The sequence below is a fragment of the Macaca mulatta genome, chromosome 18 (assembly GCF_049350105.2).
Source record: "Macaca mulatta isolate MMU2019108-1 chromosome 18, T2T-MMU8v2.0, whole genome shotgun sequence".
NCBI classification, from domain to species: domain Eukaryota; kingdom Metazoa; phylum Chordata; class Mammalia; order Primates; family Cercopithecidae; genus Macaca; species Macaca mulatta.
In genome coordinates this window covers 60,287,076-60,310,805 of record NC_133423.1, presented here as the reverse complement: position 1 = coordinate 60,310,805, position 23,730 = coordinate 60,287,076, and the positions used below count along the sequence as shown (strand labels likewise).

General features: G+C 38.9%; 1 protein-coding gene across 3 annotated transcripts in view; it reads left to right on the top strand.

Annotated features, from left to right (window-relative positions):
- The window catches only part of MEP1B (meprin A subunit beta), a 33,220-nt gene extending 10,360 nt beyond the window's left edge, over nt 1–22,860 (top strand). For 2 of the 3 annotated variants that reach the window (XM_001100668.4, XM_077975064.1), the window contains 10 exons: nt 2,825–2,942; nt 4,105–4,283; nt 7,182–7,400; nt 8,045–8,197; nt 10,424–10,639; nt 13,040–13,483; nt 15,008–15,187; nt 16,911–17,037; nt 17,684–17,888; nt 20,182–22,860. In XM_001100668.4, the coding sequence (XP_001100668.2) occupies nt 2,825–2,942; nt 4,105–4,283; nt 7,182–7,400; nt 8,045–8,197; nt 10,424–10,639; nt 13,040–13,483; nt 15,008–15,187; nt 16,911–17,037; nt 17,684–17,888; nt 20,182–20,196 (1,856 nt within the window). In that variant the 3' untranslated portion in view covers nt 20,197–22,860. The remainder of the gene's footprint in view (nt 1–2,824; nt 2,943–4,104; nt 4,284–7,181; nt 7,401–8,044; nt 8,198–10,423; nt 10,640–13,039; nt 13,484–15,007; nt 15,188–16,910; nt 17,038–17,683; nt 17,889–20,181) is intronic. The other variant, XM_077975063.1, reaches the window with a different exon arrangement.
- The last annotated feature ends 870 nt before the right edge of the window (nt 22,861–23,730 follow it).

Here is a 23,730-nt window from a genome sequence, read left to right as displayed (position 1 = left end):
AAACAACATAATGAATGCCTTGAGGACAAGAGCTATTTTTCATCTTGCAAATTGGAGGATTAACATAGTCTCTAGCATGTTATATGTAATAATATTTTTGAAATAAATTGATAAGCATATGTATATATATATAAATAAAAAATGTTAGGTAAAAATTCAGCCTAGATCCTACCATCCAAACTGTGCACATTTTTACATAGTTATAACTATGACGTCTTAAATTTTTTGTTCTAATTTTTCATTTAATGTTATTGCATTTTTTCGTATTGTATAGTCTTTATAATAGAATCAAACTTCAAATTTTTATAGACTAATTTTTTAAATTATGTGATTTTGATTATTTCTTATTTAGAAAACACCTTTGTTTAATATTGTAGAATTCAACTTATTTTCTATGTTCAAATTAAGAAAAGTATCCTTATGTTTCAGAAATGTATACCATCTTCAAATGACTCAGACTAAGAAAATTACTAAGCAAGGCCACTCTTACAGGTAGCAAAAGTAAATGCCCATGAAGGGTTGATTTCTGGAAGACCCTATTACTCAGATTCTAGTAGGTCAACCTGTGAAATTCTACCAGTAGGACTGTAGTCTTTGAGCTTGAACTTCAGATGTTACCTGGCTGGTAGATGCAACTTCCCTGAAAGGAGTAACACTCAAAGCAGCCATTTATACTTTCCAGGGCCTAAGTTATAATTCCTTGCCTTAGCACCAAGGGAGAAAAGGCAGTGGGGGAGGCTGAGGGTAAAGAGTTGGGGATAGAAATGAAGGGGAAGGTGCTAGAAACCTGAAGGGGCTACTAAGGGGAAACAATCCTGAACAGCTGCTTACTGAACTCCTAGGACTGCCAGCAACTTGCCTCATTTTCCGAAGCCTGGGGATTTCTATGATATGGTTCCAAGTGGAGCTTTCTATATCTATAAAGCAAGGTTAACTAAGGCCCTTGGTAAATAAAGGCATATGGAAAATAAAGATCTTATCTTGGTAAAGGGCCTCAGTGTTTATAAAGCTTTCACATGTTACTTTATTAATTCAAGAAACTGTCCTCATTAAGTTTTGATAAATGGCCTAAACTAGTATGCTTTTTAAAGTTCTGTTTAAAACAGTGATATGGTAGTCAGTATTATCATACCTTATTTGAAGGAAATATTACATTTGAAATAACGACCCAAACATGATACTTATAGGACAGAACATTTTGAATGTTACAGTCATACGTAGATACACACACACACACACACACACACACACACTTTGCATACTATTTCAGGGTGTTCATAGACCTTCCCATCTGAATGTCCTCAGATTAAAAGCCCAGCTGTGAGGCTTTAAATGCATATTATAGCTTCTCAGATTAAGTATGTGGTGACAATTTATTTTGATTGCCTGTGATCCAATGTCCAATGGATCCAATTTGTAATCCTCTATTCATTAAAATGATAAAAACAATACTCAATGATGAAAAAAGATTTTGATGACATAATATTTAGCGAAAAAATAGTTGGTAAAATGCTATGTAGGTGACTTTATTTTTTATAGAAATATTAACATATGTATGTTATATGTGTATTCAAAGGCAAAATGTATGGTAAGGGTGACTGATTATACCTGGATGATAGGATTTTAAATTTCTTTTTATTCATATCAACATTTTAACTTATTTATAATGATAGTGTATTACTTATGTGGTATTGTAAAAGTCTGAACTTAGTGCCTTTTACAACTTATGGATTTTAGGGTCTTCCCTATGTGAATCCTGTTCTTGATCTTCTTAGACCTGCCTCAACAGAGGCATACCAAGTAATCTTCCTTGAATGTCTATGCAATGGTTACTCAAGAAGGGAGAAAGGAAATGAACATTTGACAAATGCTAATTTTACTTGGAACTTCACGTTTACTTTCTCTTATTATCCTCACAATATCCTGCAAAGTTGATTTTATTTCCTCACTTAACTGATAATAACACCAAAGCTCCAAAGGTTGATTGAATTGGCAAAAGTTTTATGTCAAAAGTAAGTGGTGAGGATAGAGAAGAACTTAGGTGTGTCTGGCTCCAAAGTCCAAGCACTTTCCCCTCTGCCATACTGTCTCCTACCTCCTGGCAGGCTCCCATTTTTCACTTCACTAGGACCTGGTCCATATGATGCCTCTCCATGTGCATCTGATACAGCCCCTTCCTCCTGGTCACTCACAAGTTTCTTTTCCTGCATGTTGTTTCTTCCATGCCTCTGCCTTCTTTGAGCTCCATATCCATATCACTCTTATATCCAAAGCATTGGCTCTTACCCCTATTTTGGGCCACGAACTCACTTGCAGACCTCATGAAAGCGCTCTCTAGAAAATGCACTTTGCATATGTAGATGTGCACGCACACACACACACACTGCACGCTTTGCATACTATTTCAGGCTGTTCACAGACTCTCCCATCTCAAGATCCTCAGATTAAAAGCCCAGCTGTGCGGCTTTAAATACATATTATGTCTTCTCAGATGAAGTATGTGATGGTGATTATCTATTTTGATTGCCTGTGATCTAATGGATATGTTCTCTGAGGTAAAGAAATGCATTTTTATTGTTTAGTAATGCACCATTAGTGAGTGCTAGAGAAATATGAGGCCAAATAAGGGATCTGAAGAATAAGCAGATACTGTATATGATATTCAATGGGTACTGAATTCTCATTTTTGTAAAAATAAAAGACTCAACATTCATGAAGAGACTAACTCATGATAAGTAATACATTACAATGGCCTGCTTTCATGGTAGATTTTTCAATGGTGATTGTTTTAATAAGTATATTTTTGTTTGTTTTCTTCCTTCAGAAATGAATGCTAAGGGAGTTATCCTCAATGCATTTGAACGTTATCGCCTAAAAACCTGTATTGACTTTAAGCCTTGGGCTGGAGAAACAAACTATATATCAGTGATCAAGGGCAGTGGGTAAGTTGAAGACTTAGTCTTCCAAGGCATCTAAGGAGAACTCTAGTGCCTGGGACGTTACATTACAGCAATCGTCCTAGGCTCTGATCTTTAGGAAGGGGTGGGGACTTTCTTGCTAGTTGCTGGAGAGTAAAAAACAACTGGATCTAGTTTTCGTAGACATAGAAGTTATATTCCCATACATGTAACCACCTTTAGACAAAGTGGATGGGATTGCATGCCATCAGACCCACAACCTTGTGAATTTCAGGCCGTTTGTAATTTACATACTCTTTATCCCTTTCAAGTAAAAAAATGTGTATTTATGCATGTCCATGTCTGTATTTAAGCTTATTTTAACCCAACCACTCTTATTTCTTGAGTTAAGAAGGCGACAGTATTATTTGTCTTGAGCTCAGCAATTCTGAGTGATTGCTGTCCCTGTAAAGTCCTTGTTTAATGGGCACAGGCATACCAAGGAGGATCTCAAAGACTTTGAAATTCACAGGAAAAACCAGGTCTGGACCACCTTGGGGATGATTTGCTCCTATGTAATATCTGGCGTTAGGGCAAGTTCTTTAAAGATCACCTGGTCTACAAGGTTTTTTAATATTATACAATACCTGGTATATTAGGCTGTTCTTGCATTGCTGTACAGAAATACCAGAGACTCGGTAATTTATACAGAAAAGAGGTTTAACTGGCTCACAGTTCTGCAGGCTTTATAGGAAGCATGGTGCTGACATCTGCTCAGCTTCTGGGGAGGCCTCTGCAAACTTACAATCATGGTGGAAGGTGAAGGTGGAGCAGGCATGTCACATGGCAAAAGCAGGAGCCAGAGAAAGAGTGGGGAGGGGGAGGTGCTACACACTTTTAAATGACCAGATCTCATGAAAATTCACTATTGCAAAGACAGCACCAAGCCATGAGGGGTTTGTCCCATGACTCAAATACCTCCCATGAGGTCCCACTTCCAGCATTGGGAATTACATTTCAACATGAGATGTGAGTGGGGACAATTGTCCAAACTATATCACCTGGGTTATGAGAGAAATGCACAGTGTTCAGATGTAACAGCAAAGGATTTAGGTGAGTAATGAGGTGGACTAGGCAGTGGAGACTCTGCCCTGAGACCTCAGATTGTAACATCCTCTTCCCCCTTTCTTGTAAACTCTCCTATAAGCTGCTGGTCTTCAGTGGGAAATAGGCGGGCTGGGAAGCAAGAACTTTCCATCGGGGCAAACTGTGACCGAATAGCAACGGTTCAACACGAGTTCCTCCACGCTCTGGGATTCTGGCATGAGCAGTCGCGTTCTGACCGGGATGACTATGTCAGGATAATGTGGGACAGAATTCTGTCAGGTACATTTCTCTTATTTTCCTATGTTTTTAGTCAAGGACTGAATTTCTAAGCATGTGTCCTCTCTTGTCATCTGTGGCAACTGTTAATAATTTTAAAACTTTGATGTTTTGATGTCTTAATTCATTCAGCTCAAACTCATTCTGAGTTATTGGAACACTGGTATTCCAGAACCCATATGAGCTAGATATGCTCTTAGAAACTGGGTTTGTGGTTTTAAAGCACATTCAGTCCCACAATATGTTCCTGAGTATTACGTGGAATGGAGTCTGTGCCCAAATTAGTTTAGCAAATCCCCAAGTCTTAGTCCATCTTGCGTTGCTATAACAAAACACCACAGACTGGGTAATTTATAAAGAACTGAAATGTATTCCTCATTGTTCTGGTAGCTGGAAAGTCCAAAATCAAGGGGTGGGCATTTGATGAGGGCCTTCTTGCTGTGTCGCATACCATGGCAGAGGGCAGAAGGGCAAGGGAGAGTCAGAAAAAACAGGGCCAAATCTGTCCTTTTACAAGGAATCCACCCCTGCAGTAGCAAACCTACTCCTGCAGCAATGGGATTCATCCATTTATAAGACAGAGCCTTCATGCCCTAATTACCTCTCATTAGGCCTCACCTCCCAACACTGTTGCAGTGGGGATTAGGTTTCCAATACATGCTTTTGGGGGGGGACATATTCAAGCCATAGCACCTACGTTAAAAGAAATTAGACTTATTTATCCCACTATACTGCTCTGAGTCTTTATTAGGTTGACAGGAATTGTAAATCTCTAAGAAAAGTGATTTACAAAATGATTTGATCATGGTCTTTTTTTCTTTTTGCAGAGTAGCTTGTAGAGTATTTGGATTTATTGTTTCATGGAACAATTTTCAGTAATAGTTGAGTAGCATGAACTGTTTGTGATTCTGTGTTCAAAGTCACAAAGTCTTAATAACCATGTCTGACTAGAGCTCATGTTTTCCACATTCCACAGTGACACTCAGCTTCCTCATCTGTCCTGCCTGTGCGGGGCGAGACAGAGGAAAGGGCATTGCTATTATGTCTGAGGCACTGTGAGGAGTGCCCTACACAAGGCCCCCTGACACCACACTTCTTGAAATCATAGATCTTGCTCTTCATCCCCCACCTCTGCTTATCTCAAATGGGGTCAGGCATAGCAGCAAACTAAAAGATTTCTAGAGAAACAGCAGTGTTTAGCTTTAATCCACAGCCATACTCTTTAGGATTCCCAAAGTCTTATTTTTGATCAAAACTTCTGCCCACATTTGATAACACATCTTTATGTTTTGGAGATTAGAACCACCTCAATGTGTCCACAGAATCATTCCATTTCAAGTTGGAATCAGTTGCCCATTGGTATAATGCTAAACAGCCTGATATCTTCTCTAAATAGATTCATTTTTGTTTTTTATTATTATTTTAAACTGACAAATCATAATTGTAAATACTTATGGGGTACAGTGATATTTTGACATGTGTACACAATGTGGAATGACTAAAACAAGCTGCTTAACATAGCCATCACCTCACTTATCATTTCTGTGGTGAGACATTTGAGATTTATTCTTTTAGCAATTTTGAAATATACACTACATTATTATTAACTATAGTCATCGTGCTTTACTTATTTATTTATTTTGAGACAGAATCTTGCTCTGTTGCCCAGGCTGGAGTACAGTGGTATGATCTTGGCTCACTGCAACTTCCGCCTCCTGGGTTCAAGTGATTCTCCTGCCTCAGCCTCCCGAGTAGCTGGGATTACAGGTGCCCGCCACCACAGCTGGTTACTTTTTGTATTTTTAGTAGAGATGGGGTTTCAACATGTTGGCCAGGCTGGTTCATCATGCTTTAAATACATCTACACATATTCTAGTAACCATGAATTATGGTTAGTCAATAACCGCATGTCAACGCTTTCTAATGACTTCTTTGTAGGATAACTAGAAAGTTATCATTCCCAGGTTTCATCTCACCATCCCTTCAAAGTCTTCTTACTTCCATCTCCATCTACGGTGGATGTCCTCAGCCTGCCATCACTGCTGGCCAATGCCCTGAGTAGTTCAACAACACTTTTTGTTGTTGTTGTTTGAGACAGGGTCTTACTCTATCACCCAGGCTGGAGTGCAGTGGCGTGATCACAGCTCACTGCAGCCTCGACTTCCCAGGCTCAGGCAATCCTCCCACCTCAGCCTCCTGAGTAGCTGGTACTACAAGCATGCACCACCACGCCTGGCTAATTTTTAAAATATTTATTTTATTTTATTTTATTTTATTTTGAGATGGAGTCTCATTCTGTCACCTAGGCTGGAGTGCAGTGGTGCAGTCTCAGCTCACTGCAACCTCCGCCTCCTGGGTTCAAGCAATTCTCCTGCCTCTGCCTCCCAAGTAACTGGGATTACAGGCACGCACCAACACGCCAGGCTAATTTTTGTATTTTTAGTAGAGACGGGGTTTCACCATGTTGGCCAGGCTGGTCTTGAACTCCTGACCTTATGATCAGCCTGCCTTGGCCTCCTAAAGTGCTGGGATTACAGGCGTGAGCCACCACGCCTGGGCTTAAAATATTTATTAGAGATGAGGTCTCACTTTGTTGCCCCGGCTGGTTAGCAACACTTTTTAGAATCCTCCTTTCCACGAGCAGTTTTTACAGCCTTAGACTAAATGCCAGTGTCCTAACTATAGGCTGCAATAGAACCTTAGATATGTTCAGTGTCACTGCTTGTATTACAGTTCTAAGTTTGAATGTTATATTGTAAGATGGGAATAATGAAACTGTTGTTAGTTGTAGCAAAAATTGTTTGAGTTTATTATATTCTCCATTTCTAAGTGAGCAGTATTTGGAGTAAGGTAAGCTGAATTTTCTGAACATCAAGTAAAGATTTTTTATTTATCCTTTAGGCAGAGAACACAATTTTAACACCTATAGTGACAGCGTATCAGATTCCCTGAACGTTCCCTATGATTACACTTCAGTAATGCACTACAGTAAAACTGCATTCCAAAACGGAACAGAGCCGACAATTGTCACAAGAATCTCAGACTTCGAGGATGTGATTGGCCAACGAATGGATTTCAGTGACTCTGATCTCCTAAAGTTGAATCGACTGTATAACTGCTGTATGTGATAGGTTCTTTGAAATGACTTGTATTTCCCTCTGTTATGTAGGAAAAAATGATGGTCTGTGCCATTTCGTCGAGCACCGGTGGGGTTTCTGAGATTATGGAGACTTGATATTCAGGAAGTAAACAGAATAGTACTCAGATCTCAATCTACACCTTGGAAGCAGCATTTTTCTTTTCACCACGTCTGGTGTTGAGATCTAAAAACAAATTGGGTCCTGTAGGAATATGCCTCAGGCAGGTTTTAAAAGCTGTTACTAATTCAAACATGGGTAAGACTGATACTCACACTTCCTTTTAGCTAGAATGATATGTCTAGTTGTAATATGAATGGGATCAAATAAACTGGATTGTGGCTTAATGATTCAAATAACTAGGGGAGTGTAGACTCAGATTTCTACAAATTAGATAATTTTTTAAAAAAAGATGGGGCAGAGAGCTTATTCAGATGTGCAGAATTCATTACCTTCTTTGTAGGGGTTCTGCAAATGAAGAGGGATCTTTGAGCCACCATCACCCAGAATCAGTCAGGTGTTCCCTGTAATACCAACCTGGCATTTCTAATACTGTGATAAGTTCAGTTTTTCTTACTTAGATTATCATGTTGTATGAGTGTCAATAATTGTTTTTTGCTTTTGTAGCCTCTTCCTTGAGTTTTATGGACTCGTGCAGTTTTGAATTGGAAAATGTGTGTGGCATGATCCAAAGTTCAGGAGATAATGCTGACTGGCAACGGGTTTCACAGGTTCCCAGGGGGCCAGAGAATGATCACTCCAACATGGGCCAGTGCCAAGGTAACAGGAGTGGGATACTCCTAGATTGTATACCCAGTGGCTACAGCCACGTTCTTCTCTATGAAAGACTGGGATTTTATCTCTAATTTCTATCAGATTAATTAATGATTATTCATTAGGTGACTACTGAGAAGTAGGTCTTGCACCTGATAAAGACATTGTTAATTGCTTTTCCTTCTGCATTTATTTTTCTTTCTACAAGTCAGAGCTGGGCTTTGTGATGCCTCTACCAGTGCGTTCCCATAGGAGAGCATACCAGAGTGGGCCTCCTGCAAGGCCTTTTATCTCAGGGGCAGTACTATTGTTTTCTAGAAGTTTGCAGAATACAAGAGACTCTTCCCAATGGACAGCACTAGGCTGTGAACTATTGTTTCAGAACTGTAGCTGGATGTGATTATATGCTCCTGTTACAAAAATATCTAAAAAGCACCATTTATTTAATTTTCTTCAGATGCATGTCCTTTTCCATTTTCATTTTTTTTTGCCTTAAGTAGCTATTTGGCTACAAGGACCACATTTTTACTTATTTGCTTATTCTGGCAACAAATATGTAAAACTAGACTTCAGAACTTAGGGCCAGTGCTTAATAATAATAGCTCAGATGATCTAGGCAGGAATTGGAGGCCTTCAATGGCAAAAAGGTGCTTTTCCTTTTATTTTTCTTTTTAAATGCATATTTGGATAGCGGATAGTGGTCCTCCTCAGACCAGAGGAAAATAGATAGGGAGGGAGGGAGGAAAGGAAGAAGAATCCAGACCAGGCAGCTCTCACTTTTTTCTGTTTTTGAAAGCTAATTTCTGTAGTAAGGGAAAGGTTCCCTAACGTTGTGTCTTTCAGAAATTGCCTGCTCCTAGAACCATATTTAAATGCCCAACACAATTCCCTGCATATAGTGGAAACTAAGCAAATACTTGAAATAAGGTAAAGAAAATTGGGCCGGGTGCAGTGGCTCATGCCTGTAATCTCAGGCCTTTGGGAGGCCAAGGTGGGCGGATCACCTGAGGTTGGGAGTTTGAGACCAGCTGGGCCAACATGGTAAGACCCCGTCTCTACTAAATATGCAAAAATTAGCTGGGTGTGGTGGCGCATGCCTGTAGTCCCAGCTAGTTGCAGGACTGAGGCAGGAGAATCACTTGAACCCGGGAGGCAGAGGTTGTAGTGAGCTGAGATAGTACCATTGCATTCTAGCCTGGACAACGGAGTAAGACATTGCCTAAAAAAAAAAAAAAAAAAAAAAAAAGGAAACAAAATATATATACATTCAAACCAGAATCACTAGCTCTGCCTTCTTTAGAGATGGCTTGGAAGATTAAGTATTGCATATAATGAAAGCAGAGAACTGGGAGGTACCTCTGAAATTATCAGGTTCAGTTATTCTCTATTTTTTCATTACAAATATCATTTAAAAAATATTAAAATGTGAATCTCCCCAGATGGTTGCTGTAGTTACAGTATCTTCTGAGAGTTGAATTTCTTTCTTTCTTTTCTTTTATTCTTCCTTCTTTTTTTGTGACAGTTTGAAGCCAAAGAAGTTAGAAAGTGTTTTTTTTAAAAAAGGGGGCAGCCAAGGCCCTGGTTTCCTGGCTGGGCTCTTGCTCCTGTCCGCATTGTGTGTTCACCTCTCCAGAAAGACCTAGAAGTTGACGCTGAATTAGCCTTGGGAGACACAGATGCTACAACTCTCTACCCACCCAAGTTTCAAACCCTCCTTTTGACTTAATTTCCATTTTCCTTTTTCATATTCTTAGAGGGGAACAACCCTCTGTAGCATCTTTTTCCAGTGGTAGCTCTTCCCACTTGGAGCTGGACCAGGGTTGCAGACACTTGAAAGGTGTCCTGTGTAAACTCTACCTTTTAGCCCTGCTGTTTGGTCTTGACCTGCAGCCTTACAGTGGATTTTTAAAAAATTAGCATTTGATACTTAAACTTGCTGTATCTTTATAGCTCATAACAAACGAAGATAAGCAAGGATTAGTGCCCACGGAAAACTACTATTGTAAGTAAACGTCTTATAAATAATAGAGAAGTTTGAGTTTTATACTGTTATGTCAATCTGCTAGCTTTTGCAAGTGCCAGATATGTAGCTTAGGCTTCTGTCGTTTCTCCCTGGCGATATATATATGGATGTTACTTACGCCTCGTGTAAAGAATCTAGCACCACTATTAACAAACACACATTTCCATACCCAGTATCTGTTTTCTCTCAATTCTGCTTTTCTTTAACAGGTTCTGGTTTCTTCATGCATTTTGATAGCAGCTCTGTAAATGTGGGGGCCACAGCAGTGCTGGAAAGTAGAACGCTGTACCCTAAAAGAGGATTTCAGTGCTTGCAATTTTACTTATATAACAGTGGCAGTGAAAGTGATCAACTGAACATCTACATCAGGGAGTATTCTACAGACAATGTGGATGGCAATTTAACCCTTGTGGAAGAAATAAAAGGTACAATGTCAACATTCTTATTGTTTGGATTCAAAGTGAGGCAATCTTAGGTCTTTTCTTTAGTTAATGCAACAATTTACAATAGGGCAGGGGCTACTGAGTCACTACCCTTCAACTAAGAACTAGATTCTTCTTGTTTTAAGTGGTTGCAAGGAAGCTAGAATGAAGACTCTTTCTGAGTGCTCTGTTATGTGACACTCACTTAAGAAACTGTAGATCAGTCTCTGGCACTATGGAGGTCAGTTCTTGGCAAATAATAAAAATACAAAGCCGGGTGCAGTGGCTCACAGCTGTAATTCCAGCACTTTGGGAGGCCAAGGCAGTCGGATCACCTGAGGTCATGAGTTCGAGACCAGACTGGTCAATATATAGTGAAACCTTGTCTCTACTGAAAAAATACATAAATTAGCTGGGAGTGGTGGCACACGCCTGTAGTCCCAGCTACTTGGGAAGCTGAGGAAGGAGAATTGCTTGAACCCAGGAGGCGGAGGTGGTAATGAGCTGAGATCACGCCACTGCACTCCAGCCTGTGCAACAGAGCAAGACTCTATCTCTGAAAAAATAGATAAAATAAAATAAAATAAAATAAAATACCTGAAAATACGATGCGAACTAGCTTAGGCAAAATAGGACAGGTTCCTGGCTGAAGGGTAGTTACAGCCTGTGGGACAGATGAGGGAGACACCGGCTTGAGGGGGAATTTTTAATAGCTCTGTCTCTGAACATTGCTGGGCACCTCTTGTTTTACCTCAGAATGGCTTTCTTTATAGGACTGGTACTTTTGTTGTTTCACTTCCCAGCTTACATTTGACCAAATTTGCTATCAGTCTGGAAAAAGGACTCTTCCTCTAATATAAAGCTTAGAAAATAAATCCCAGTGAAGAACTGGGATGCTTATGACTTCAGTCAAACACAGCCTCTGGAGCAATTCCTGAGTGGGAAGTGAGTACCCACCCTTCTTACCAACAATATGTCTGAGAGGAGAGCCATGTTGAGCACCTATGCAAGTAGATGGTTAAGGGGGTGACTGAGAAAGGGAGGGGCTGTGGGCTGGCAGATATATTACTGCCTATTCCACTTAATCATCTCCTGGCTTGAATGAATTGAGTAATTCAATTTGTTCCACAACTGGATCCATATTATGCAATATAGTATGCCATTTTCCTCCTGTTTTTAACAAGGAGAAACAATCTGAAATACAGGTGATATTTTTCTTTGTGAACACCTATAAGCAGTGAGGTTTTAAGGTCACTAAGAATATACACATATTATACATATATATTATTCATGTAACAAAATAAAATATAAAGTATAATTATATATAATATGTATTATATATTAAATATGTAAAAGTCTTATATATAAGCCATATGTTACTATAAATATTATATATTATGTATTAATATATAAATTAATATAAATATTGATATAATGTATCTATAATATATATAATTGTCCAGGATTGGAAGGGGGATCCTTTCTATTAGCAATCTGTGGGTGTGTCATTGATACACAATAACACAAAAAGGCACTTAAGAAACTTCCTTATTTTCTGTCATTTGGGTATGTCTAACTTATTCTCAAGTAGCTGTGTTTCACATTAAGCACCAACATATTTTTGTTTTAAGACTTTGTGTTAACCACTAGTTTGACATGAATTTCTCAGCTGCTGTCCATCTGGGGGTTTCTGCAGATTATTTAGTATACTGCTTCTTATTTGAGTATGTGATATAAGAAAATCAGACAAAATGGCATATCATGTGCTGCTAGCGAGGGTTATGGGCTAATAGTTGGGGAGGGAGTGCAGGTTGGAAAGAAAGAAGGTGGTACCAAATATCAGATAAATATTTACAATGCTGAGTCACTGGGAAGTAATCTAAAGAGTAGATTGCGGGATGTGGGCTTTCCAGGGTTTGGTGGATTTTGTTTAATATTACCAAAAGGTTGATTGAAGATTTTGTATGTGAGGGAAGTATTCCAATCAAACCATAAATATATTAAAGAAGGCTTTGCCTGAGTATTACAGGAATCTTGGGTAGAAGTATTACGAGTATTGGGCTTGCTGGCTGTTTAACAATGGAGAATGCCAGGTAACTCATAGGTAGGGCATGAAGTACTCATGAGCTAGATGTTGTTATTTACTCTCTGATCTCTAGGAAAGGGTGATCTATTTGAGAAACAGCTAGCCAAATATTCAGCTATTCCAGAGAACAGTGTGACCCCATAGAAGCACCTTTAAGTAAATAATTCTAGGCTGGAGCTTTGGCAAAACCATACTTCTGACCCATAGAAATAAATCGGTTTTGGATGATCCTTTGTCTAAGAAGGCTAGAAATCTAATGTTGACATGTACATAATTTAAACTTCTTTGTCTTTGAAATAATAATAACTCTTTTGCAGAAATACCCATTGGGAGCTGGCAACTTTATCATGTAACATTGAAAGTGACCAAGAAGTTTAGAGTGGTGTTTGAAGGACGCAAAGGCTCTGGCACATCACTGGGTGGTCTGTCTATTGATGACATCAATCTTTCGGAAACACGGTGCCCTCATCATATCTGGCATATAAGGAATTTCACACAGTTCATTGGCAGCCCAAATGGAACTTTGTATAGCCCTCCATTTTACTCTTCTAAAGGTTATGCCTTTCAGATTTACTTAAATCTAACCCATGTGACTAATGCAGGGATATATTTCCACTTGATCTCTGGAGCCAATGATGATCAATTACAGTGGCCATGTCCTTGGCAACAAGCCACAATGACACTTTTGGATCAAAATCCTGACATTCGACAGCGTATGTCCAATCAGCGGAGTATAACTACGGACCCATTTATGACCACCAGTTCGTAACTCATTTTCTTTATTGCTAATAAACAATCATTGCTCTAGGAGGGATGGATAATTTTGGGAATGAGAGATTGCACAGTTAGTTACCTAGGGAAATTTGAGTCCCAAATCTTAAGATATTTAGGAGAAAGGTTTCAAGAATTGTGGACAGAGTCTTTCAGACAGGAGCTCATCAGAAATGTCAGCAAGGACTCCAACAAATAAAGAAGATACTGACTGTATTCCTGGGAATTGATGGCCCTCCTCAGATTTCCACTTCTGTGCAAGAAGTGTTGGTTTTAGAGTCTGACATGCCTGAGTTCAAGTCCAAGGTTTGCTTCTCATTAGCTATGTGACCTTGAGCAGATAATCTCTTAGGGCCCCAGTGTCCTCAACTGTAAAGCCAGGGCTGTAGTAACCATTCCACCGATTTGCTATGAGAATTAGTACAGGTCAAGTGTGGAAGCTGTGGAAAGGCCTGCAGTGGAGAGGCCCTCAGATGTTGGGTTTTTCTAACTCATGCTACCTTGTTCACGTCACTGGGAATGTCAAAAATAATTCAGCGTTGGAAATGGGGGTAGTTTTTGACCAGAAGGAAGGTATTGAGCAGGTGCATTCAAGTGTTGGTGGGAAGGGTGTGAGAATACATTATAATTTCTTAGTAAAAAGTTACAGAGGATTTGCTAATCGTGACATCATTCCTCATCTTTCCCATCTCAAAAAGAAGTAACCCACTGAAAGCAATGATCACACTTCTAATTTTAATAACTCTTTGCTTCTGAGACCCTCATAAAGGAAAACAATGAAATTATGGCAAGCTGAATATTTTTGCCAAATGTGAATTCTGTATATGAAAAACATGGACCAAATTGGCATAGAAAAAATCCAACTTAATCTCATAGGAAAACAATAATATTCACCAATGGAATTGTAGGGACTTGACATTCAGAATTTTTTCACTTTTTCCTAAAGTGTTTCTTCCTGAATGACATTAAAAGCAGCTCAGGGCTGGGTAGGTCATTATCTTTTCCCAGAAGCAGTACTTCTTCTTGTCTTCTACTTCTGAAGCACTTTGCTTGTTAGGTGGATAATTCAGTTAATAAGATAAATCATTCTATGCTGATATTAAAAAGTCTCTCAGCAATATATTGCTTTAACTAGACAAACTGTAACTTTGTAAAAGGACTCTCTTAGTAGCCTTAGGCTACTAAGAAATTATTCTAATAGATAGGAGGGTTTCTATACCGTTCAATAAGTAGAGATATGATATTCCCAGGAATATCTGGCACCTAGGAAACTTCTGGTACCTCTCCACTCTTATTCTACAGTGTGGTCCTCCCTGCCAGGTAATTTCATTTCCTCTAGGACAGTATAAATGAACAAGCCCCAGCGATTTGCCAGGGAATACATCACAGGCCAATAGCATCATTTAATTATTTTGAGCTCCAGCCTAATTGTGTTTCACATTGCCTGTTCTTTCCTACCACCAAAAGCTACGATGATGATAAACACACTCCATTAATATAAATTGCTTTTTCAGATAATGGAAGCTATTTTTGGGACAGGCCTTCCAAAGTGGGAGCAGTGGCTGTTTTCCCTAATGGAACTCAGTTTAGAAGAGGTGGTGGCTATGGAACCAGTGCCTTTATAACCCACGAGAGGTTGAAAAGCCGAGATTTTATAAAAGGAGATGATGTTTATATCCTACTGACAGTGGAAGGTATGTCAATAAACATAGTTTTATATAAGCTAGTTTTTCGTTGTGGCCGCTGATTATTTTCTGCTTATTTCTGCATTCCATTTTTAGGTGTATTATGTAGAGATGTGGGGGGAAATGGGCATGAGTGGGGTGTGAGGGGAACATGAATTATTGACAACATGAAAATAATTTAATTTGAAACAGTAAGGACTCCAGAATAAAGAATTTAATGAATACCACATGAAGCTATAGTGGAAATCTTTAGGTTGGGAAATTTCTTTAGAAATAAATTAAAATAGGCCGGGCGTGGTGGCTCAAGCCTGTAATCCCAGCACTTTGGGAGGCCGAGACGGGTGGATCACGAGGTCAGGAGATCGAGACCATCCTGGCTAACACGGTGAAACCCCATCTCTACTAAAAAATACAAAAAACTAGCCGGGCGAGGTGGTGGGCGCCTGTAGTCCCAGCTACTCGGGAGGCTGAGGCAGGAGAATGGCGTGAACCCGGGAGGTGGAGCTTGCAGTGAGCCGAGATCCGGCCACTGCACTCCGGCCTGGGCGACAGAGCGAGACTCCGTCTCAAAAAAAAAAAAAAAAAAAAAAAAAAAGAAATAAATTAAAATAGAACAATTATACTCTAGGATTCCCGAAATAAAAATATCACATCAGCACATGAAATGACTGGAAACGGCTGTGTCTTATCTGTTTCAAATGTACATACATGCATACATATATACATACACACACACACATATATATATATTGGCAGAAATGATATTAATCTCTTGTTAGATTAATGTTAAATTTCTTACTCCTGCAGCCAATAAATACATTTTGCAGCAATTCTGGTGGTTTTCATTTTTTATATGGTAGGATTTTAACTCATTTTCTATTAAAGACCCACTTGGGTCTCAGTAAATCAGATTGTCGTTTGTGATGAAAGGTGGTGCAATTAAAACCCACAAAAATTTGACTCCAGTGTCCATTAGAGTAAATCTAGATGATACCTCTTGGAGAAATTATTCAGAAATAACTTTTGTTAAGAGAGAAAACATTTTATGTAGCAGAGAAAAAAAATCAGATATGCATCAGTTCTCTTTGACCATAGCGATTTCAACCAGAAGCAATAACATACTGCAGAGAGCATAACACTATTTGTCAGGGCACTTGGTGTCTTTCTCCAAGTCTCCACCAACTTGCTCTACCAAGCCAGAGACCTCTGACCTTGGGCAATGCCCTCAATTACTTTACATTTCTGAGTTTTGGTTTCCTTATCTGTCTCTTGAAAGTTGGCATCAGGGGCTTGTACCCTTCTGGGCTCCCACAATCCAGGCCAGCATGTGGTTGAGTTGGAGCCCCAGCAGGCTGGCCTAGTTTCCCTTTGCCTAGTTCTTATCTCGCTGCCTATATCAATGTTGCTAGACGGTGCTTCAAGGTTACCTGAATTTCTCATAAGCCTAAAATCTGATCATTGTCTATTTTGAAACTTAAGATTGGGCTTGGCATGATGGCTCACACCTACAATCCCAGGACTCTGAGGCTGAAGTGGAAAGAATGTCTGAGCCCGGGAGCAAAGACCAGCCTGGGCAACATTACAAGATCCCACCTCTAAAAAAAAAAAAAAAAAAAAAGAAAGAAAGAAAGAAAAAAGGAAAAAAGAGACATTAAAAGAAAAAGAAACTTAAAGATCAAATGATTGTTAAACAAAAGCTGATTTCCATCCACACTCTTCCCCATCTTCCTAGACATATCTCACCTCAACTCTACGCAAATCCAGGCAACACCAACCCCTAGTGTCCAAGACCTCTGCTCAAAAACCACCTGTGAAAATGATGGTGTCTGCACTGTTCGAGATGGCAAAGCTGAGTGCAGGTAAGTATCATTTGGAAGAGATCTCTCCATTCTTTGGTTAGAAATTTTATTCCTATAATGTAGGATTAAATACTTGATAGTTCTTATGAATGAAATCAGTTGATTCCCATCTCACAGTCATTCATAGAATTTTTTGTGGTGTTGTCCTCCTTTTGGGGCTTTGGATAACCACAAAAACTATCTTTGTGATAGCCAACACAATTTTTTATGAAAAAAATATTACACTATATTCTAATTGTCTGAAAAAGTCCTCACAACAGTCCAGTCATTTTAAGTGTAGCTGCCTCCATTTCCTAGATGAAGATACCGACGTTCTGAGGAGCCCTTGGCCAAGATGTGAAGCTGGAGGATGGTGGGCATGGGACGCTGAGAACTAAACTTTCTCTATTACCTGTGCTAACAGCCTTTCCTAACTTGCAGATGCTGTTTTAGTATCAGATTAGGAGGAATTCCATTTTTTCTTTCCATTGCTTACACCTGTGCTCTAGGTGCTTGTCTCTCTCCAGTCCAGAGTGGGTAAAATAGTTCCATATAGCAGTGACCTACTGGTGATCAAATAGACTAAAGGTGATCCACATCTTTAACTGTGAAGATTTCTGGAGTTACATATCAACTCATAACTCTGAGTCACACTCTCAATGTGCAGGTGCCAGTCAGGGGAAGACTGGTGGTACATGGGAGAAAGGTGTGAAAAGAGAGGCTCTACCCGAGACACCATCGTCATTGCCGTTTCATCTACTGTCGCTGTGTTTGCCTTGATGCTCATCATCACTCTTGTCAGTGTCTATTGCACCAGGAAGAAATATCGTGAAAGGATGAGCTCAAATGGACCAAATCTGACTCTGCAAAATGTAAGTTGAGGCTGATATTTGATTATTCACAACCTATTGGTGAAATCTTATGGAGAGGAACTAGGACATTTTTGACATACTTTGGTTCTTGCCTTCTTCTCTTTGCTTCCTATGCTGGGACAACTGATTTCAGACTATAAAAGTTCCTATTACTTTCACTGTAAATCAACAATTCTTAAATTGGGATTTATGGAGGTTCATTATCCTCCTGGAATTGTATACAACATTGTGTACAGTTGTGTGTAGGGGTTTTTTCCTGGAGTGTGGTGTGGTCTGTGACCTGAAAGGCACAATTGATTTTGCCTGCAAGTTCAAACCTTCCTGGTAAAGTGGAGAGGTGGCCTGCAAGTGTTTTTGTTCTAAAGGCTTTAGAGTGGTGCTGAGCTGAGGCCCGTAGGAGGGGGATGCAGGCATGTTTGGGGAAGCTTTTGCATTAAAGAAGGTTCCAGTTCATTCTGGCTTCACGTGGAATAACTAATTCTAAGGCAAGTTTTCAAGTAAAGGATTTAGTCTTCCCTCAAAAAATCTCTAAAATGTGAATAGACTCCTGAAACGACCCTGTTTCCAGTGGGTCCCTTGGGAAGCTGACTCTGAGATGGATATTTGTACACAGGAGGTTGATTGGGGAGGGCTCCTGGAACACATATAATAGGCCGAGGGAGCTGGCCTGGGCAGAGGGTGAGGTTAGACTGTGATGTGGTTGCAGCTGAGGCCTTAGCCCATCCTCCAGGGAGCTCTGGAGTGGGGATGATTCCTTCTTAGGCACATCCTGAATCAAGGGAGGGGGGGCCAGGCCTTTGTACTCCCATCGCTGGAATGGGGCTGCCCCCAAAGAGGGGCATAAAATTGGACAAGGCAACGGCCTTTGGGGGAGGGCATTTCTTGCATGACAGCCTTCATTCAAAGGACAGGACCAAGCAGCAGTGCCCTAGCATCCACTACATACTCCAGCAGTAGAGCACAGAGTTTTACATGCCGATTCATATTCTTCCTCGCAAAGGAGCACAGAGAAAGTGGCATGAAATCTGAACATTACCTAAAAATGAAGCCCTAAAATTCTTCCAGTTCTAGTTCATTCCAATTGGAGTCTCTGAAAATTGCTACTGAAGCCAGTCAGAAAACATGCCCAATTAGAATATCTCCAAAAATAAAAATACCGCAATTGGCTAAAGCAAGAGTACATTTTCTTAAGAAAAACGATTATTCAAGACATACTATATTTAAAGTTTTGAGTTTTTAAAGGGGACAGATGGGTATCAAGATATTATTATTTATATCAAGATATAAAATAATAAAAACATGTTTGACCAGTCAGTCAAAACCTGGACAATGATAACGAACTGAAAGGAAATCGTTGTATTATCGTAGGCTGTTGTCCTATTTCCTCAACATCAGGAAGATGTTTAATGCTAATAATATGGCAATAGATCAATTACCTCACAAAACTATTACAAAAGTGCTTAAAATATAAACAGATTGTTTTGTTTTAAGACAACTTTCAGCTTATTTTATGGCTCAAAATAAAAGGGAAAAATCAGCGAATACTTGGCCTGGTATGTCAACCTGATGGCAGCTGTGCCTGCAAGTTCGGTCTCCTGGGCCATTGGGATGAGCCAGAAGTTGGTGCATGGAAGGTGGAACAGTGGCAGGGCAGGAGGGGACAAGTTAACTGGGTGGATGGGATTGCCAGGATATTTCCTTGACAATGGGAAGTGTAACAGCTGTTATAAGGACTCTAACTTAGCAAGTAAAAATTGGAAGGAGTTAAAGAAAAGTGACAAAACCAAAGAGAAGAGACAGAAGGAAACTAAGTCAATAAAGTGGGGAAACCATGAGAGTATCAGGGACATGGTAAGGATAGTAAGTGGAAACACACACACGCACACACACACACTCCATAATATTACAACAGAACTATTTTGTGTCTGGGTCATTTAAACACATTCCCAAGGACAAGGCAGTTGACTTACATTATCTTAGGCTAGGCATTTCTACAGTTAATTCACTGATAACAGATCTCACAGATGTTGTTTAGATCTTAAATCAGAATGACCTTTTTTTCTGAGGCAAATGTATGTGTTCACCGTAATGTTTTAGCATCTGAATAATGTGGGCTCAAAAAGCCAGGGCTCTAAATGGAGACCAGGAGCAGGAGCCATTGCCAGCTAGGAGGGAGGCCAGGAGACTACTGATGGGGACTTCATTTAAAGACTAGACCGTTTTCTTGTGATTCATTTAAATAACAGTTTTTAAATTTAGAAATTAAATCATCAATTGTTCTTTCCTCTTTTAGCAGCATGCTTTTTGAAGATTAACTCGACAATACGGCCAGCAAATGAAATTAAAAAGGATTCTTCGTCATGGATTCGCCTAAGAGATATTACAACCACCTCATTCTTCTAAAAATGGATCTTTTTCTGTAAATAGCTGGAAATACTATAAATCACTATTTTGGTCAAAGTCAATTTGGTGAAATACTGTTTGTGTTTCCTTCTTTTAAATGAGAGAAAAGCAATTCAGGCTCTTCAGAAAGTATAATATTGTCTAGAAAAAAGGGAGAGCAACAATTAGAGATTGCTTTTCAAATTACTGATCCTTCCATATGGGGGCCACGTGTGGTGTCCTCACAAGTGATTCCTTAGAAACCCACTAGAAACACCCAGTGGGAATGATCCTCCATGCGGAATTGCAGCAGTTTCAGTGCCATCCTTTCCCAGCATTGGGAAGGGTAATGGGATAGCTCCCCACTCTCTGTTAATATACATTCTTCTCCACAACCGGCTACTCTCTTGTTTTCTTATATAGTCCCTATGGTACATGAGCTTGGTTTAGAATTTGATTGAGCAAATGACTATAATCAGCAAGAAAACCTTCACTCTTTGAGTGGCAAGTCTCAAAGTTTTTGGGTCTCAGGAGTCTTTACATTTTAAAAATTACTGAAGATCTCAAATAGATTACTGAGGATCTCAAATAGATTACTCAGGAATCTTCACATTTTAAAAATTACTGAGGATCTCAAATAGATTACTGAGGATCTCAAATAGATTACTCAGGAATCTTCACATTTTAAAAATTACTGAGGATCTCAAATAGATTACTGAGGATCTCAAATAGATTACTCAGGAATCTTCACATTTTAAAAATTACTGAGGATCTCAAATAGATTATTCAGGAATCTTCACATTTTAAAAATTACTGAGGATCTCAAACAGATTACTGAGGATCTCAAATAGATTATTCAGGAATCTTCACGTTTTAAAAATTACTGAGGATCTCAAATAGATTACCGAGGATCTATTTTGCTTACAAGCAGCTCATTGACTTAAATAAGTGTTTATTAGAAATTCAAACCAGGAAAAATTTAATGTATTTATCAATCACAAAAAATAAGCCCCTTCTATACTAACATAAATATTTTTATGAAAAATAGCTGTATTTTTCAAAACACGAGAATATTTAGCAAAGAGAGGGGCATTGGTTTACATTTTCTGGGAAAATCTCTAATGCCTAGCTCAATAGAAGACAGCCGAGTTTTCACAGATGTTTCTGCATTTATTCTGTTGTGATATATTAATTTGTTTGAAGGATGTGAAGAAAATCTAACCTCACACAAATATGTTCTTGGAAAAGGAAGGCATATTTGAATAGCTTTCTCAGGTAAATATGAATATTCTTTTGAAATAATTTTGTTAAAAGTTGACAATGGTAACTTCTTAAAGGTTAGTTGCAATCAAAATCTGAAACCATATCAATGAACTTTTGTATTCTGTCCTGTAAAATCCATTAGTCTATCTTGTATTTTGAGTCTTTCAGCTACGTCTGATTTTGCAATACTGTGCATTGATAATTTAGAAAATATTGGTTCACTGAGTTATACAGCTCTTACAACATTTGACACATTTCATTATACGGTATGAAAACAACATTAGTTAATTGCACTACTGATCTCATTTTAAAGTCTTTCATGCTTGTAGCCCCAGCATTTTGGGAGGCCGAGGCAGGTGGATCACTTTAGTCCAGGAGTTCGAGACCAGCCTGGACAACACAGGGAGACTCTGTCTCTCTCTATATAAAAAAATTATCTGGGCATGTTGGCACGTGCTTGTGGTCCCAGCTACTTGGGAGGCTGAGGTATGAGGATTGCTTGGACCCAGAAGGTCAGGCTGCAGTGAGCTGTGATTGCACCACTGTACTCCAGCCTGGTGGACAGAGTAAGACTCCATGTCAAAATAAATAAGTAAAAACATGACTAAAAACCCCCCAATTATTTATTTATATATATATATAAGTATTTAAGTCTTGGGAAATTGTTATGCTCATGGTGGCAGAAACAAATTTTCCAAAATTTTAACTTTTGTTTGAAATATTAAATTTTATCATTGGCAATAAATCTCATCTTTCTTGTAGCATCAGGCTCACTTTACTCAATTTTTTAAATTCAAATTTTATTTAGAGATAATTGTAGTCACACACAGTAATAAAAAATAATTCAGAGAGATCCATCTACCCTTCACTCAGTTTCCCCTAATGGTAACATCTTGCAGAACTATATACACTACAATAGCATAATCAGGATATTGACATTGATACAATCAAGACACAGAACATTTCCATCACCACAGGAATCCCTAAAGTTGCCTTTATAGAGCCACATCCATTTCTCTGTTCTCCCACCTCCTGTTTATCCTCCGGCAACTGTTAATATGTTCTCTATATCATTTTGTTATTTTTAAAACATTCTATTAATAGAACCATTCAGTGTGGCACATTTTGGGATTTGCTTCCCTCTGCCCTCTCAACTTAATTCTTTGCAGATTCATCCAGGTTATCATGCCCATCAGCAGTTTGTTTCTTTTCACTGGTGTTGTCCATGATATGGATGGACTAAAGGTTGTTGAATAATTCATTGTTGAAGGACATCTGGGTTGTTACCAGCTTTTTGTTTATTACAAATAAAGCTGTTATAAATGTTTGTGTGCAAGTTTTTGAGTCTTCATTTCTCTGGGATATTGCATGGTTAGTTTTTAAATAAACTACCAAAATGATTTGCAGAGCACTATACCCTTTTGCATTCCCACCCGCAATAGATGCATGATCCAGTTTCTCTGCATTTTCTCTAGTTCTTGGTGTTGTCATGATTTTTTAAAAATAGAGTTTATTTTTTAGAGCAGTTTTAGATGCACAATGAAACTGAACAAAAGTACATATACCTCTGTTCCCACAGATACACAGCCTCCCCAACTATCAACATCCTGCACCAGAGTGGTACATTTGCTACAACTGATGAACCTTCATTGACACATCAATTTCACTGAAAAGTCCATCATTTACATTAGGCTCATTCTTGGAGTTGTACAATCTATAGGTTTGACAAGTGTATAATAACGTGTATCCACCATGGTAGTATCATACAAAATAGTTTCACTTCCCTAAAAATCCTCTATGCTGTGCCCATTCATCCTTCCCTCCCCACCAACCACTGGTAACCACTGAGTCTTACTGTCTTCATAGTTTTGCCTTTTCTAAAATATCGTAGAGTTGGGATGATATGGTACGTAGCCTTTTTAGATGCACCTTTTTCACTTATCATCAGTATTTTTTATTTTAGTCATTCTGATAAATATGCGGTGATATTGCGTGATTTTCATTTGCAGTTCCTAATAGCTAATAATATTGAACCTATTTTCATGTGTTTATTTCCCATCTGCATATTCTCTTGAGTGAAATATCTCTTCATGTCTTTTGCTCATGCTCTAATCATCTAATTAGATTTTTTGTTCTTTTTTTTTTTTTTTTTTTTTTGAGACAGTCTCACTCTGTCACCCAGGTTAGAGTGCAGTGG